General features: G+C 37.0%; 2 protein-coding genes across 14 annotated transcripts; both read left to right on the top strand.

Moving 5' to 3' along the window:
• Positions 1–82: 82 nt before the first annotated feature.
• LOC109053279 (ankyrin repeat domain-containing protein 54-like) lies at positions 83–4,853 on the top strand. Its single transcript, XM_042720793.1, has 7 exons — positions 83–783; positions 1,721–1,819; positions 2,733–2,804; positions 2,887–2,934; positions 3,066–3,190; positions 3,432–3,539; positions 4,496–4,853. Exons 1-7 carry the CDS (start codon positions 360–362, stop codon positions 4,568–4,570), a joined length of 951 nt encoding a protein of 316 aa, XP_042576727.1. The 5' UTR covers positions 83–359; the 3' UTR covers positions 4,571–4,853.
• Positions 4,854–4,997: 144 nt separating this feature from the next.
• On the top strand, positions 4,998–17,521 carry hmgxb4a (HMG box domain containing 4a). 13 transcript variants are annotated; one of them, XM_042720784.1, is made up of 14 exons: positions 4,998–5,114; positions 5,275–5,392; positions 7,011–7,091; positions 7,174–7,313; positions 8,661–8,738; positions 11,468–12,104; positions 13,876–14,091; positions 14,209–14,384; positions 14,471–14,552; positions 14,637–14,701; positions 15,410–15,512; positions 16,048–16,217; positions 16,292–16,414; positions 16,553–17,521. In XM_042720784.1, exons 3-14 carry the CDS (start codon positions 7,055–7,057, stop codon positions 16,595–16,597), a joined length of 1,872 nt encoding a protein of 623 aa, XP_042576718.1. In that variant the 5' UTR covers positions 4,998–5,114; positions 5,275–5,392; positions 7,011–7,054; the 3' UTR covers positions 16,598–17,521. The 13 variants fall into 13 exon arrangements, with proteins under 13 accessions (XP_042576718.1, XP_042576716.1, XP_042576719.1 ...); XM_042720782.1 differs by having other exon boundaries at positions 5,275–5,396; XM_042720785.1 differs by lacking the exon at positions 5,275–5,392 and having other exon boundaries at positions 7,174–7,283.
• Positions 17,522–17,766: the final 245 nt, after the last annotated feature.

Raw genomic sequence — 17,766 nt, 5'->3', positions numbered from 1 at the left:
GCCTTAACAACATCGCTGTTGATTGGCTGCCCAGGTCTCGATGGATTCAGACTAAGCAATGCAGACGTGTTTTACTAAAAACAAGCGCAGATCATTGAAACAGCGCCATTTTGGCTCAGAGTTCAGGGCTTGTTATGGTTACAACACGGAACGGTTCGTATTCAAGATTACAAAATTAAATTGCCATGAGCAGAAAAGCAGCGTATCTTTATTTAAAAACCTGTCTCGAAATGCAGTCTTGAAGAATGCCGCTTGAGTAACAATGCCGCGTTAGGTCTGTGCAATAGATACAGTATTTACATTCTGGCGGTACTGACATTTACATACTGAAATTAGTTCAGTAAACGCCTTATATTAATATGGAGGGCGCGAGCCCAGCTGTCGCAGCCGCGTCGGATGGCGGCCGGTCCGGTTCGGAGGGGGAGCTCACGGTAGCGAACGGAGCTGCTGTGAGAGACGGAGAGAGACGGGAGGAGGAGGCGCCGATGGAGGCTGCAGGTGCGGGCGGGTTCAGTATCTCGCGCCTGGACACGCTGAGCGCGCTGAGACTCAACCGGACACGACCCGCGGCGGACACCGAGCTCCGGTACCTGCACTTGTTATGGCAGCCCGGTGAACTGCTGCAGGCGGGACGGAGCTCGCCGGGCAAAATCACATCGAGCAGGGTGAGGCGGCTGGGAAGAGCCCGGAGGAACATGGGGCCCATTGGAAAAGACCTGTATGGTGTGTGCATGAACAGACATGTCATATACTCATGTATTTTGGACACTACTGTGTACGTGTGTACATTCCAAAATTATTAGAACACTAGTATTTTCAGCAGCTAAAAAATGGTTTTAAGTCAGTTATTTCTATCTTTAGCTTTAGTGTGTCAGTAGGAACTATCCGTTTACGTTTCCAAACATTAATTTTGCCATTAAACCTACCTGCAGTGCTCCCTAAAAACCTATGTGCAAAGACAAAAGGACAAAAGCTGCTTTAAACACAAAGGATGGTCACACCAAATGTTGATTTAATTTAGTTAATAGAAGTTAATTGATAAAGAAAATCTACTTATGACATTATTTTTGACAGCATCCTCACTTTACAGTATATTTACACAAGTGTCTAAAACCTTTCACAGTACTGTAGTTTTTCAGGTAGGTCTCTTGAAGCGTCTTGGAGACGTCGCCACAGTCCTTCTGGATCGAGTCTGTCTCAGTTTGTTCTGTGTCTTCATGTCATTCCACACACACTGATGATGATGATGATGAAGAGATCAGATCTCTGTGTGGAGCACTGCCTGTTATCAGACTCCTTGTGCAGACAAACATCTCACTGGATTATTACAATTAATGTATATATGAATGTTTGGGATTTTTATATGATTTTGTATGCTGTTAATGTTTAGATAAATATAGAAATAACTGACTTAAAACCATTTTTTAGCTGCTGAAAATATCAGTGTTATATATACAAGATCTATTGGTAATGTTGTGGCAACAGCAGATTGTTTTAGTTCCTTCCTTTTCTCTCTTATCTCTCTCTCTCTCTCTATCTCTCTATATACACATACATATATAAATCAATTCCATGTTTTCTTCTCCTGTGTGTGGGGTGGGTGAGGGTGGCTGCTAAATTGATTTTTATTGAGGTGGGTGTGATTAGTGTTTGTTTACAGTAGTAGTCACACTTGATGCTAAGATTTGGATTCTAGTCGGTTCACTTTTTTGTTTTCTAGTTCGTAGATTGCTGGAAGAGGATACTGATCCTTGTGCTGCTGATGACAAGGGCAGGACAGCCTTACACTTCTCTTCCTGCAATGGCAACGACACTATTGGTGAGCTCGGACAATACTGTTTGGCATTAACTTTTCATAGTGGCATTCAATGCATGTTGAGGTCATTTTATTGGCTTATTTATTGGTACCAAAAGTATTAAGCTACCCAAGACACACCAAAAATATATAAATATCATTGCATTGCATAATAAAAAAAAATTCAAGTGACTACAATAGTAATAATGTAAGCATGAGTTTGTTTCTTCATCAGAACAGATTTGGAGAAATTTAGCATTACGTCACTTGCTCAACAATGGATCCTTTTCAGTGAATGGGTGCCGTCAGAATGAGAGTCTAAACAGCTGATAAAAACATCACAATAATCAACATGACTCCAGTTCATCAATAATAAATAATAATTGTGATAAGTTCGTCACTAAGATGTTTTTAACTTTTTCTATCCATAATATTGCTTTCTCCAATGAAAAAGTTGTCTGAATCAGGAGAGAAATAAATAGTTTAAAACAAATATGTCAGTGTATTTTGATGTAAGAGGACAACAGGGGATGGACTTTTTCACTGGAGGAAGCGATATTATGAATTATGAACCAGAAGCCATGGTTTAAAGATGTTAATTGATGGACAGGAGTGGTGTGGGTTATTGTGATGTTTTTTCAGCTGTTTAATCTCTCATTCTGATGGCACCCATTCACTGCAGAGGATCCATTGATGAGCAAGTGATGAAATGCTACATTTCTCCAAATCTGTCTTGGATGGCCTGAGAGCGAGTACATTTTCAGCAAATTTTAATTTTGGGGCTTTTTCATTAAATATTTTCCATTTTCAGTTGAACTATTCCTTTAAGTGTGGCTTAATTATCCAAATACTTTTTGAGTCCACTATATTTCACCTTTCACCGCTGTATTTAAACGTTTTCCACTTTCTCTTTCCATCTTTACTTTAAACAATGCAGTTCAGTTGTTGCTAAGTTATGGTGCTGACCCAAACCAGAGAGACAGCCTCGGAAACACTCCACTGCATCTGGGTGAGAATGTGCATAATTAGCATAATTATGTAAAATTAAATCTATGTTCAAAGCTTATGGTGAGTTAAATTGCCTTCTGCAGCTGCCTGCACCAACCACGTGCCTGTCATCACAACTTTACTGCGGGGAGGTATGATTGATTATTCATCTAAATCTTATTAATCCGAGATATTTCTGCTATTTCTTAAGAAAAGCAGTACTTCTAACACCATTCACAAATGTAATTTAGTACCAGTTCATGCATTATAAACGTCCCCTCAGGTGCCCGAGTTGACGCTCTGGACCGTGCTGGAAGGACTCCTCTTCATCTTGCCCGTTCAAAACTCAACATCTTACAAGAGGGAGACTCACGTAGCCTAGAAACCCTCAGAGGAGAGGTCACACAGGTGATTAACTTCATGCACATAACAAATGTTCATGCTTCTTGTGAATATTTCTACTGTGAAGTTTACTTGGGGTAAAGCATCTGCCAAATGCATGATGTACTGTAACATAATGACTACTGGGTAAACATGAGACAGGTTGATAAGGTTGATATAATGTGCCCTGCCCACACTTTTCCTATGCTACTGTTGTACATGTGCTGTAATGCAAAAATGAACCGTTGATCTTTGAATATGTCTGTAGATCATTCAAATGCTGCGGGAGTATCTGAATATAATGGGACAGAGTGAAGAGAGAGAGAAACTGGAGCACATCTCAAACCAGCTGCAGAACACTTGCACCAGAGAACAGGTAAAACAGCTGCTGAGTTCATGTACTCTTTCCCTTTGATATTTTAAAGAGGACTGTTTCATTTTGCAAATGCACCCTGTTAAGCCTGGTGTAAAAATATATACAATTAATTTTTTAAAAATGGAACCATTTATTATACCTTTAGACATTAAAAAAATAATCTAAAAACAGAAAAGCTTTTGTGTTTATTTTATTTTTGAGCATCGTATGGGATACATCAGGCTTTTATGGCTCATATAGAATGATATAGTCACAGAGGGGGGAAAAAAAAACCTCATTCAGAGGCCCAAAATGAGCAAAAATATGTAATTCTGTGCAGTTGCTAATATTTATACAGCCAAAATTAAGATGGAATTCTAATAGCTTGTAATGTAAATCAATGAGATCTTTACAACAGTATAACAGACTACATAACATGCGTAAAAATATTAGTTGTCACTATATCTCCTAATAATGTGTCTTAGTAAGATTATATTTAAATGCTTAGTTTTACGTTTAAGGCTCTGTAGTTTTTATTGTGGATGCAAAATATGATGAGGAACATGCAAATACAAATTCCTCAAGTATGATGTGGCATATTCATACTCCCATTTTAACATGATTTTTCTAAAAGATGATGTATGGATAATCAATTAAACCTGAGTTGCTTCAGTCCAGTACGTTTTCATTTTCAAAATACTGTATAATGGAAAATCTACCACTGAAGGGGGCATTTAAAATGAAACTAAAAGTCCTTTTCTTGCTAAAAAAAAAGTATTAACTATCATTCAGATGACAGAAGGAATGTAGTAAACTGTGTACAGTAGGTTTTTCATCAAGATCATGTTGATGATTTAGAGCCTATAGAAATTTGTTATCAGATATGATACAGTAGGCTTTATGGGGTTAATTCTACAGTTTTGTGTGTTTGATATCACTGTAGCTTTTGGACAGTAATTCTTTCATGTGATCCACAGGTGGACGAGGTGACGGATTTACTGGCCAGCTTCACGTCTCTCAGTATTCAGATGCAGAATATGGGAGACAGGTAGAGATGGACTGAAGAAAAGAAGTGAGAAGATGAGACAGCTGTGGGTTTTATTGGGAGAACAGGATTAACTATTTATATATGACATGCCTACATATACAACTGTGTAATAACAATTATTTAAATCCAACTTTGACTAAGAAAAAATAGAAATGGCCTTCGTTTTGTTTTTGTTCCTGAAACCATTCTCATTCCTTTCTGTTATGCCTTTATTGTAGCCTGTTATGTCACATTTTTGTAAGTGACTGAAAGACAGCCAAATAAATTACACAATGCCAACTGTGCAATATGTGGACTCTGTCTTTGAATCGACGATGTAGCAAAATTCACACTGAAGTATAAGCTGTGCGTTTACAAATCGCTTTTATTTGGTAAATATCACTAATGCTAATGTTTAATGTGAGGTTTTGGTTGTAAAAATGGGGGCTTTCATTGTTGTGATACACTCTGTGGTCTCAAAGTCCCTCCTCCTCATCTCTGGCTGCTTTTGTTGTTGACTCCCATCAAAGATGGCGTCGCGCGCCAACTAAACCCACATCCAACCCGAGGTAATATTTCACTCATTATTGCACAATGCTTCTGATATCTCCACACAAATCGCATGCATTCCGTGCCATATGTGCAATACTGTAGAAACCCATAAAATTGCATGGTGGGAACGCACAGTTAATCGAGTTGTAACCCGATACCGGCCTATGTGCACCGCAGCCGCGGGACTGCGCGCGCTGGACGATCCGGCAGAGACGCGCGACACGTCCGCGGCTTCTCAAATCCTCTTGAGCTGAACCAGGGACGCGCTGGAGCCTGATGAAGAGAGGGGAAGTGGGTGTGTGAGTGTGCATTTCTTCGAAAGTAGGCGGGAAATGTGCAATAATGAGTGTTGATGCTGATCTTGTTGTTGGGATTCCTGCAAATGTCATTGGCAGCTTGACTAAAGCTGCAGCTGGAGGAAAGCTGATGTGTGCTGCTGATCCTGATCTGTGACTAATGAGTGTGTGTGCATTCTGTTGCACATCTTCAGAGTTGTTCAGAGCTTCTGGGTGCAACGTTATTACAGAAGAAAGCTTTTATTAGAATTGGAAGATGAGGCGACTTAATTTTGTTTTTTTTTATGGTTTCTGGGTGAGACGTTTTTTTTTTTTAGTTTTGTTTTTATTTTTTTGTTTTTTTTTTTTTTTTGTTGATGATTATATTATATGGCATACAGTTGAAAACTTAAATTTTGTATAGCAGTTTTTTACAAAACGTCGTTCTGAAGGAAACTTGACACTTTTAGTCCATGATCGAAATACCTTTTAGAATATTTGCATATTTCATTCTCTTCCAGAGAAAATTACATTTTATACATTTTTATACAGGTGCCTATCTACATTTGATTGTCTAGTAAAATGCACTTTTGAATGAGAATTTGACTTCACCTAAAAATGAAAATGTACTCACTGTCAAGCCACCCAAGCTGTGGATGAGTTTGGAGAAATGTTATGAAATGAAATGAAATGAAATGTAGCATTACATCATTTGCTCATCAGTGGATCCCCTGCAGTGAATGGGTGCCGTCAGAATGAAAGTCCAGACAGCTGATAAAAACATCACAATAATACACACCACTCCAGTCCATAAACTGATGTCTTGTGAAATGAAAAAACAAACTTCATCAAGATGTTTTTGACTTTAAACCAGCTTCCAATTAAAATATGAATCATCTGTCAATAATATTGCTTTCTCCAGTGAAAAAGTCATGAGTCATGAGAGAAATATACACAAATCAAGCACCGATCACAATCTAAAACAGAGCTAAACAAATATGTTGATGGCCTTTTTTGCTGGATGAAGCATTATTATGGATCATGGCCTATAATTTCAAGTTAAAACGCCTTTATGATAGATTTGTTTCTTACAAACACTTCTCACTTCACAAAATGTTAAATGATGGAGTGGTGTGGATTATTGTGATGTTTTTAACTCTCATTCTGACGGCACCCATTCATTGCAGAGGATCCATTGATGAGCAAGTGATGTAATGCTACATTTCAACAATTCTATTCCAACAAAGAAACAAACTCATCTACATTTTGGATGGCCTGAGAGTGAGTACATTTTCAATTTTTGGGTGAACTTTTATGTATATATACACTTTTATTGCATAAAAAAAATATATGTATAAAAAGATGCAGATTTTTCTGAGGTAGAAAAGAATACAAGTATTAAACTAATCCGGAAGAGAAAACACTACAATATAAACAATGATAAATAATCATATTTAATGCAGCACAATTTTACAGTCTGACATTTAGTCTGCAACAAAGTAGTACATACAGAAGTGCAAGTTAAATTGAAACCAAATTATCAGTTATCTAAGCAGGAAAGGTCATTGTAGGTAGTTTGTTTCAAATTAAGTGTTTTTAGACTGAACTTGTTGAATTGAATGTGTTCTTGTGCATTAGAGTCCCAAGACTGACCAATCCCTCCTGAAGGACTGGAACTGGCCATGGCTTTTGAGGAGATAAAGAAGAAAGGAATGATGGGTAATGATTGTCAGACTGAAGCACCATGACACACTCAGACAAACCAATCAAAACCTACAGTGAAACATGGTTTTCCTTGTAGATATTTCAGGGATGGAAGGAGAGGTCGGTCTTGTTGCGGGTCGCAGCCAAAGAGAGAAGAGGCGCTCGTATAAAGATCTGTTGAGAGAGGAAGAAGAAATCGCAGCGCAGGTGCGCAAAACCTCCAAGAAACACCGAAAGGTAACAGCAGGGAGTTACGGTAACATCTAACATCAAGTTGCATCATATCAACAAGTGTCTGACAAGAATCCATTGATTTATCAGTATGCATATATATATTTCATAACTGTGTTATGTGAGAAATAATGCCAGTAATAATCACAAAAGCTGTCCGTAGACTCTAATGACATTAATAAACACGCAACTTGATGTTTTGTTACCTAGGTAGATATGACTTCTGGTCTGAGAAGGGTTTGGACCTGTGTTTTTCCCTCTCAGGCCACTTGTCATTGACTCGTGCTTAGGGATGCTGCGATCAGTGGGCTGATAATCACTTCCTGTGACTCAACTGGAAATCCCCGAACTGCTCGGTCACCTAAATCAACAAAACGTCATCTACTTTAAGACTTTAGCATTACTTTCATGCCATCACCAGTGTAATAAGTGTTGAGGAAAGATGAAAAAATGCATGGTGCTTCTCAGTCTCCGTAAAGTGTAAGTACAAAATGAATGTGTGTTACAAAGTGGAATACACTTTAGACATCTGTATTAAAAATAACTCCAGATTAAAGTGCATTAACAGCTGTTGAACAAATATTACTGGCATCCAACAAAATGAAAAGGCGGGGAAAGTACACTTCCTTTTAAAGGTTTGGAGTCAGTACATTTTTTGTGTTTTTGAAAGTATTCTCTTTTGTTCACCATAGCTGCATTTATTTGATATATAGCAAAAAAATATTATTAGAATGTAATATTAGTCTTTTCTATTTTAATATTTAAAAATGTAATGTATTTCTGTTATGCAAAGCTGAATTTTCGGCATCATTACTACAGTCTTCAGGGTCACATGATCCTTCAGAAATATTAATTGCTTTAAAAAAAAAATCTAAATCATACTGAACCCAAATGGTAGTGTAATTATAAATAAACCCAGTGTGCAATATTTAGATATTATAATGCAGTAAATGTCATAATGATATATTTAGTAAATAAATTATAAATGAGTAAAAAATAATTTCACAAATGAAATATTGAATAGATGCAAAAGCTCATTATGTTTAATTATACCCATACATTATTTTTATTAGCCTTGTAGAATAAGGCTTTTCTTTATAGGTGTATGCATTTTAGTGCTGATAAACTTTCGTGTAAGCCTGCTTGTTTTTATAAGGCCTATTAAAATGTTCTGTTCAGATGAAGTAAAAAGCCTTTTATTAGTCTGTAAAAAGCCTGATCAGAGCATCCCTACTCTTCCCATTGTAGATGTAGTTGTAGAGCATTAGATCAATAACCATATGTGGATTGTTTCCTCACTAACATTATCTTTCTGGTACATGCCTGTTTCAACATGCACTGTTGTCTTTTTAGGATTCTGACCTTTTCTTATTAGGAGGAGATTCTCACAAGAAAAAAAAGAAGCACTTAAGTGAAGACTACTATCACAGAGGTGAGAAGGTTTTTCTTCTTCAAAAACTGGGCACAGTAGTCCATTATTAGATATTATATGAATTAGTTTATTTGATAGCTCAACCAAAAATGGAAATTCAGTCATTAATTACTCACCCTCATGTCGTTCCAAAACAACAATACCTTCGTTCATCTTAGTTCAAGTTCAAGTCTGCTAAATGTGTGGACACACAGTGGAACGAAATGTCGTGCCTCACAGGACCACGGTGCTACATAAATACAGACATACAACAATGAAGTAAAACAGTATAAGCATATACACAACTGACCTACTGACAGATTTTGACTATAAATATAATATTTATAAATGTTTACCTATACATAAGCTTAAAAATACAGACTATACGAATGCTACACATAAACATTGTGCCTTCTTGGAGAGTGACATGGTGTTGGTGCTCCAGGTGAGATCCTCTGTGATGTGCACCCCCAGGAATTTAGTGCTGCTGACTCTCTCCACAGTCGAACTGTCGATGGTCAGTGGGGGGTGGTCAATGGAGTTTCTCCTGAAGTCCATCACAACCTCCTTTGTCTTACTCACATTGAGGGACAGGTTGTTAGTGCCACACCATTCAGCCAGCTTTGCCACTTCCTCTCTGTTGTGTGTTTCATCGCTGTTGCTGATGAGACCTACCACCGTTGTGTCATCCGCAAACTTGATGATGTGGTTAGAGCTGAACTTGGCAGTGCAGTCGTGGGTCAGCAGCGTGAAGAGCAGCGGGCTGAGCACACAGCCTTGTGGGGCACCTGTGCTCAGTGTGGTAGTGCTTGAGGTGCTGTGGTCAACATGGACTGACTGAGGTCTTCCAGTTAAAAAGTCCAGGATCCAGTTACAGAGGGAATTGTTAAGGCCCAGCAGATTTAGTTTCTTAATGAGCTGTTGTGGGATTATTGCCCTGAATGCTGCGCTGAAGTCGATGAACAGCATTCTGACATAGGAGTCTTTATTTTCTAGGTGGTTAAGGGTCAGGTGGAGGGTGGAGGAAATTGCATCGTCTGTAGAGCAGTTTAGACGGTATGCAAACTGGAGCAGATCGAGTGTGTTGGGGAGGCTGGTTTTGATGTTGTGCATAACTAATCTCTCATAGCACTTCATCATGATTGGAGTCAGCGCTATGGAACGCTAGTCGTTTATTTATATTTTTTATTAAATATTTATTTATTTAGTTTATTTGTACAGGGACAACGCACAACAACAGCTAATTTGCATCTGCAGTCCCTGGGCAGGATGTTGTTACAAAATTACAATATTTAGTGACAAACAATACAATACATATAACACATCATATCACATCATACTACATTAAATTACAAATCCAAGTCAATGATCAAATATCTGATTTTCCTTAAGCCATACTTTAAGCGTAGTTTTAAAAATACAAAGTTTTGTACACTCTCTAATATAACCAGGTATTCAATTCCATCTTTCTGCTGATCTAACTTAAAAAGCTGATTGTCCAAAAACAGTTTTCTTAAATTTAGTTGAACAGCCACCTTTAACTGATGACCTAGTCTGCCTGGTATTGTCCTTACAGAAAGTCACACATTGTTTAAGAGGTTTAAACAGGACACAGGTGATTTTTATGGTCGTTGGGAGGTATGGGCAGTTTTTATGCAGGTGTGTCATTCTGCATTTCAAACCGTGACTAAAACTGGTTGAGTGCAGCCGGGAGGGATGTGTTGTCATCACAGGCCTGTGGCGGGGGCTTGTAGTCTGTGATGGTTTGAATGGCTTGCCACAGGCTCCGTGTGTCTCTGCTGTCTGTGAAGTGATTGTTGATTTTTTGAGCATATGACCGTTTTGCATTTTTGATGCCACAGGACAGACTGGCTCTTGCTGTTTTGAGGGCTGCTTTAGGGCTGCCTTATCTCCTGATCTATTAGGAACACAAATTAAGATATTTTTGATGAAATCCGAGAGCTTTCTGACCCTCCATAGACAGCAACACAACTGACACGTTCAAGACCCAGAAAGGTAGTAAAGACATTGTTAAAATAGTCCATGTGACATCAGTGGTTCAACCTTAATCTTATGAAGCTACGAGAATGGATTTTGTGCTTAAAGAAAACAAAAATAATGACTGTATTCATGTCATGGTACTCTCAATAGTGGCGGAGGATGGTGACACAGAAGAGAAGAATTGTTGTATAATGTCATTATTTTTGTTTTCTTTGCACACAAAAAGTATTCTCGTAGCTTCATAAAATTATGGTTGAAGCACTGATGTCACATGGACTATTTTAACAATGTCCTTACTACCTTTCTGGACGTTGATTGTGTCAGCTGCATTGCTTTCTATGAAGGGTCAGAAATCTCTCGGATTTCATCAAAAATATCTTAATTTGTGTTCTGAAGATGAAAGAAGGACTTACGGGTTTGGAACGACATGAGGGTGAGTAATTAATGACAGAATTTTCATTTCTAGGTGAACTAACCCTTTAATGTGTAAGCATATAATTTTTATAATCAATTTTGTGATTAAATGCAACACATAAATCACTCTGTCTGCAGTGAATGCAGATCTTCACATTGCATTATCTATTTCAGTTTCTATATTATTGTATCTATGTAATTTATATTTAGCACAGCTGCTTTTTAAGTTAATATATGTAAGTTGTATCATTTTGCACTTTTTTTTCTTTTTGAAAATTAAAAAAATGCAACCTTCACTGAATCAAATATGATTTTGGATTTCTAAACTCTCCTCGCAGACCATCACAGCTCCGGTCAGCCGCCCCACAAGAAGAAGCGCAAGTCTTCAGATCGCTCCCCTTCCCTCTCCTCCTCGTCCTCCTCTCACCCGTCCCACTCCACAGACACGGCCATGGGCCTCCTAGAGGCCATCACCTCCCCACTGGCCACGGGCTCCGACCCCACTCCTCACCTCCACAAAAAACCCTCCTACCCTCCCCAAGCCTCCTCACACTCCTCCAAAGACCGCAAACGTGACAGCAGCTCCAAGAGCAGCCACTCCTACTCGCACTCTCGTCCGCCTGGCTCATCTTCATCTAAAAAGCATTCCTCCTCCTCAAAGTCACTGCTGTTCCACGGAGGAGCTGGGAAAGGAGAGCCGCTGACGCTCTGTGAAGCAGAAGGCCTCAAGATGAAGCTCATCCTTTCCTCAAAAGAGAAGAATGAAGGTGTGGGGATGAACGAGGGATTCTCCTTTCCGGTACATTCTTCTTCCTCTTCAGGTGTCGTAGGCCATCATTCATCCTCCAGCTCCAAGAAAGGAGGGATAAAGAAGGAGAAAGACAAAGATAAAATTGTGTCGAAGACACCAAAGAAAAAGCAGCACAGCCGAGAGCCGTTGCCTGTTGTGGGGAAAGAGGTGGAGGTTGTGGGTGAGTAAGAACTGGATTTATCAGTCTCTTAAAAAAAAAGAAAAATTAAAGAGTTTCTTAATTCTGTTTAACACAAAGAAGATATTTTGAAGAATGTTAATAACCAAACAATTGTTGGTAGCCATTGCCTTACATATGATTTATCTATTTCATATCATATCATTTCATATTTGGAATACATTTTTATATTTTCAGAATTTAATCTGTTTTTTATTTTAAATTTTAGTAATGTGCGTTTGCCATTTTTGTGATTTATGTTTAGCATTCATTTATTTTCATTTTGGTTTTAGTAATTCTAGTGTGTCAACTAAAAAATTATTTACGTAAGTTTTTTTTTTTTTGATATTAATATTTTTTCAGCTTTATTTCGGTTAAGGAAAATGCTTTTTAATAATTTTAGGTTTAGTTTAAGTGCACAATAACAAAGTCAAAAGAGGCAATCATAGCAAATAATTTGGAAAATCATGGCACGATCTGAAGGAAATAACATGTAAAATGTTTTTTTTTTCATGTTTAATGCTTGAAGTGCTTTTTATGATTAAAGATATACCTATATTTTATGTTTTGGTTTAATCTGTTCTTTAATATCAGGTCTACTGTGAAATCTTTCAAGAAAAGCTGTATTCAAATGTAATGTAGTAAAATTACACTATTTAATAATAATAATTAAATAATAGTAATTTGTTTTTAAATGGAAAAAACAAATTAAAAAAATGCGTACAGTACGGATCAAAAGTCTGGGGTCAGTAAGACCTTTTTTAAAGAACTTAATGCTTTTTTTCAGCAAGGATACACTGATCAAATGTAACAAAGAGATGTCAAATTTTGCGAAATATTTCCATTAAAAAGTTTTTCTTTTAAACTTTTACTTGATCAAAGAATCCTGAAAAAAAGTATTGCTTTCCACAAAAATATTAATCAGTACAACTGTTTTTAGCGTTGATACTAATCATAATGTTTCTTGAGCATCAAATCAGCATATCAGAATGATTTCTGAAGGATCATGTGACGTGGAGTAATGATGATGAAAATTCTGCTTTACATCAAAGAAATAAAATACATTTTAAAATATATTCAAATAGAAAACAGTTATTTAAAATTGTAATAATATTTCACTATATTACTGTTATTATTGTATTTTTGATTGTATAAACGCAGCCTTGGTGAACATTAAAGGCTTCTTTAAAAACATAAAAATATACATTAAATATACATCAGTTTAGAACATTAACAACAACTCTGCAGAAATATAATGGCATAAATCAATAAAAGTAATACCTTTTATAAAGTGATAATTTGACTAAAAAAAAATGTTTTTTTATTTTATTTTTGTAGTCTAAATGATACTCTAATTATTTTTGTTAAAAAGCAGAAATGGATCAAAAAAAAAAAAAAAAAAAATTGTGTCTGCATAAAAACCTACCCAAAAATAATCTGTTTTTGAGAGAAAATCGATCAGAATCCAAATCTATTTTTGCTTAGCTGAACCAAACATTATCTGTATCAGTCATAAAACATTAATATTGACCAGTCTTTACTTATGGAGTCTGTATAATGACAAACATTCAACACCATTTGTTCAAACGGTCTAAAAAAGCAAATAAAACCCTCACAGACACCACTAATTGACAACTAAATGTACACGTTCTGCTTCTGTTTGCACTGAAGTTGTTGATTTTCTGCACGAATGAGGCACACTGTATTAAAATCATCATCTAAGCCCTAACATGAATGTATTGCAGCATTAAATGTGTGTGTTTGTGTTGATCAGGGCATTACAGCGGCATGGGAGGAGACAGCTCATCTTCAGGAGGAGAACTAGAGGCCGGCGAGCTGGTGATTGATGACTCCTACACACATCTGTCTAAAAAGAAGAAAAAGAGCAAGAAGAGCAAAAAGAAAAAAGATAAAGAGCGAGACAGAGAGAAAGGATCCAGGGAGAAGAAACACAGCAAAGGAGGAAGTGGAGGGAAGAAAAGCTGTCCAGGTGAGACATGTTTCACTTACTTTAAAGCTAATACTGATTGGTTGGTGTTGTCATTTTGTCATTGTTACATAAAATTGAATTTAACTGAATTTAAATTTCTCTTTCTTTGCAAAACAGGTGACCAGCCTAGAAGCCACTCCCACTCTCACAGCTCATCCAATCACAGCTCTTCTGGTGGCATGTACGCTATGGCTCCTCCCACCTCATCCCATCACCATCAAAGCATTGAACTGGTGGGCGAGAAGAAGAAAAAGAAGGAGGAAAAGGACAGAGACAGACATGACAAAGACAAGGTAAATTAAATCACTTCCCTACACCAGTGGAAATGCCTTGACTGGTTTGAATTTATTATTTATTAATGTTCTGTACGTCTCTTCAGCCGAAGAAGAAGAACACGACAGCCTATCAGGTGTTCTGTAAGGAGTACAGGGTCAATATCAACGCGGAGCAGCCTGGATTAGGTGAGTGCTGTTGTTCTGTGCACACCTGTCAATCATCTGTGCTGCTTCACGATTGGTTGAAATGTTGCTCTTTTTCCGCCTCAGTCTTCGGGGAGCTGAGTAAGAAACTCGCAGAGGTGTGGAAACAGCTGCCTGAAAAAGACAAACTGGTAAACACCTTTTACCGTTGCTTTCAGATTTCAGATAAACAGTGACTTAGAGGGGTAGTTGAGAAGGGTATGAATATTTAACTTTCACTTAGTCACCCTCAAGTTGTTCCAAACCTGGATGAATTTCTGTCTTCTTTTGAAAACAAAGATGATATTTTGAAGAATGTTGGTAACCAAACAGTTGCTGGTAGCCACTGACTTCCATAATATATATATATATATATATATATAATTATTATTATTTTTAATTTTAATTTTTAGTAAATCAAAACAGAATTTAGATTTCTGGGTGAACTATCCATTTAATAATAGTAATTTAATGCTAGTTAATGCTAATAAAGTAGCTAGTGTTATTTTACTGTTATTTATTACTGAAGTATTTATTAATAATATGAATTATCTTTTTATATTTTGAATTAAAATTCATTTTTTTGGTTTTCATTTGTTTTTAAAGATTAAGTAATTTTGTAATGTGCTTTTGCCTTTATAATTTTTTTAATCGCTTTTTCCCCCTAATTTTCTAATCTAACATTTTTCAACTTTAAGTTTTTTGACTAATTATTTAATTTTTAATTTTCTGTCAATTGCTGTAAATAACAAGTAAAATGGGTTGTTTCATGTGTATGTGCTTGAGCAGTGTTTTGTGATTTCAGTCAGTGGTGGGACAGTGATGCAAATCCTCTCTTTGTCCTCTTTCTCGCACCAAAGGTTTGGAGACAGAAAGCTCAATATCTCCAGCACAAGCAGAATAAAGCTGAAGCTATGTCGGTCAAGCGGAAAACTTTAACAACCCCAGACAGTAAAAGTAAAGGTGAGACCAAAGCTGATCAGTTTATACAAAGTTCTGTCATGAATCTCTAGATGGCGCAGGTTCTAACTCAATCTGAAATAATCACATCATTACTCACGTGGCGCAGCTGATTTGTTCTTTTCATATCAGCAGCCAATAAGATGCTGCTCAACATTCAGATACTTCGCTAGTTCTTGCTGTAGCAGTTGCAGCACACTTCAGAAACCCTCCACCTTCCCCAGCTCCACCTGTCTAGATCTGCTATGGGGTGATCATGTATGCTATACATGGGGATTAATTCATAAATGTTATGTGTGCAGCAGCAGTGTTTTCTACATGCTCACAGCAGCATGTTGTGGATGTACTGGCAGCAGCAGCAGCATAGAATATCTATTCCACCAAGACCAAACTCATATACATTGTCACGTATATTACCATGCTAAACTCTCCAACAGTTGTCATTACAGAATTCCAAGCTACCTATCTTACAAATTTCATTTTTACTCATGCATCAACATTTTTCTTGAATCATTTCTTGAATATGTTTGTATCTCAGGCTCGAGTAAAGCTGTCAGTTTAGGGGCGGGATTGGCCCCTCAGGGCCGCTCGTCTTTGTCGTTGTCTCCGGCGCGGGTACCTGATGTGGATCCCATAGATGCAGCAGCTCACCTGCAGCTGCTGGGCGAATCGCTGTCTCTGATTGGACACCGACTTCAGGAGACTGAGGTTTGTGCTGCAGACATGTCCTGTCAGTGTCCACATATAGATCATGTCCTTAAGCCTCTCTGTTCATTCTGTAGGGGATGGTGGCGGTGTCTGGCAGTCTTTCGGTGCTTTTAGACTCTATTTTGTGTGCTCTTGGTCCATTAACCTGCTTGACGGCACAAGTTCCTCAGCTCAACGGCTGTCCACGCAACATCCTGGTGAGACACATTCACACACTACAGTTTTTTTAATCCCCAAAAATTAACTGTTTTTTATCCAAAACCTTTACAAAAGTTTCCTATTTGCAGTTGATATGCAAAGTGTATGATTTCAACACTTCACCCACTTTTTTGCAGTCAAATACTTTGGACAACATTGCTTACATAATGCCTGGACTATGAATCTCCTAAAAGGCACTTACGAGAGACTGGGTTACATTTGGACGCATTCCCAGAAGCACCAAACAGAGGACCAGTTTCCTTTTTTTCAAAACTTTTTCTGATCAGTGGACATTCTTAGCCTCTGACGTGTTTTTAAAAATAGTATTTAAAATGTTAGTCATTTTTTATTGTTGTAAAAAAGATATCCAATTTTTAGAGAACACTTTTGAAGTTACACTTTTGTGTTTGTGTTTAGTTTCGATGTCTGTTTTAAGATGTGTTTGTGAGTGTGATCTAGTTCACATGCTTTCATGATGTCCGAAACATTTTATGTTTTGTATACAGTTATGTGCAGTTTCATTTTAGGGCCATACGTTGTTGTTTTTTTTCTAATTTAATGTTGAGTTAATTTATATCAACAGCAATTAAACTGTACTGTCTTACATATTGTATTTTTGTAATGCAAAGGCTGTAATAATATTATAGTTTTTAACTTTTAGCACGTTTACAGGGCAAGCATGTATAAAATCATTTTAAAGGTGCAGTAATTTTTTTTTTTTCTATGAAATTCATAGTTAATTTCACAAATATTTTTATAATGATGTGCACAGACATGAAGACCCCAACCAAATCAGTGGACAAGGTCTTCCCTCACATAACCCTCTTTTATAGTACACTTATAGTTGCAGAATAACTGGTATGAATATTTTTTAAGTGGCATCATTAATTGAGGACTTTAGCTTAATGCAGTATCCAGTTCGACAGGTATCATTATGCATTAAAAATTACTTACTGCACCAACAATTTAGTTTACATTTAAAGTGATCATTTTAAACAAGTGATTGTTGGTAGTTTTAGAAGATGGAGGGAAAAAGTGAAATATATTTGCATTGATATATGTGCATTTTGCATCGACTTATTTTCATTAAATCTCAAAGACCTTAAGTGGGTTTGTTGTTATAAAAGACATTTATAAATGAATTTTCTTCATGTACATATATGGTGGCCCTGGACATGTTTTCTTCTTGGACATGTAAGTCTGAATTTTAATGTACTATTGTAGATATAAAAATTTTCTACATTTATTCTGTTCATCACATTAAATATGAGCATGTTCCATTAAAAGCGTACTTTACTCAAAAATGAAAATTCAATCACAATTAACTCATTCCAAACCCTTATGACTTTTT

This window comes from Cyprinus carpio, chromosome B3 (genome assembly GCF_018340385.1).
Source record: "Cyprinus carpio isolate SPL01 chromosome B3, ASM1834038v1, whole genome shotgun sequence".
In the NCBI taxonomy this organism is placed as follows: Eukaryota; Metazoa; Chordata; class Actinopteri; order Cypriniformes; family Cyprinidae; genus Cyprinus; species Cyprinus carpio.
The sequence above is the reverse complement of the archived record's forward strand: the minus strand, read 5'-3'. Positions and strand labels throughout refer to the sequence as shown.

What these genes read in the sequence shown, in the direction of transcription:
- LOC109053279 (XM_042720793.1), top strand. Translation starts at nt 360, where the DNA reads ATGGAGGGCGCGAGCCCAGCTGTCGCAGCCGCGTCGGATGGCGGCCGG. An exon ending in GGACACTACTGTGTACGTGT is followed by an intron (nt 784 to 1,720) that starts GTACATTCCAAA and finishes TTTGTTTTCTAG; the next exon opens with TTCGTAGATTGCTGGAAGAG. An exon ending in ACACTTGCACCAGAGAACAG is followed by an intron (nt 3,540 to 4,495) that starts GTAAAACAGCTG and finishes TGTGATCCACAG; the next exon opens with GTGGACGAGGTGACGGATTT.
- hmgxb4a (XM_042720780.1), top strand. Translation starts at nt 7,055, where the DNA reads ATGGCTTTTGAGGAGATAAAGAAGAAAGGAATGATGG. An exon ending in ACAGACATGACAAAGACAAG is followed by an intron (nt 14,385 to 14,470) that starts GTAAATTAAATC and finishes ACGTCTCTTCAG; the next exon opens with CCGAAGAAGAAGAACACGAC. An exon ending in CCCAGACAGTAAAAGTAAAG is followed by an intron (nt 15,513 to 16,047) that starts GTGAGACCAAAG and finishes TTTGTATCTCAG; the next exon opens with GCTCGAGTAAAGCTGTCAGT.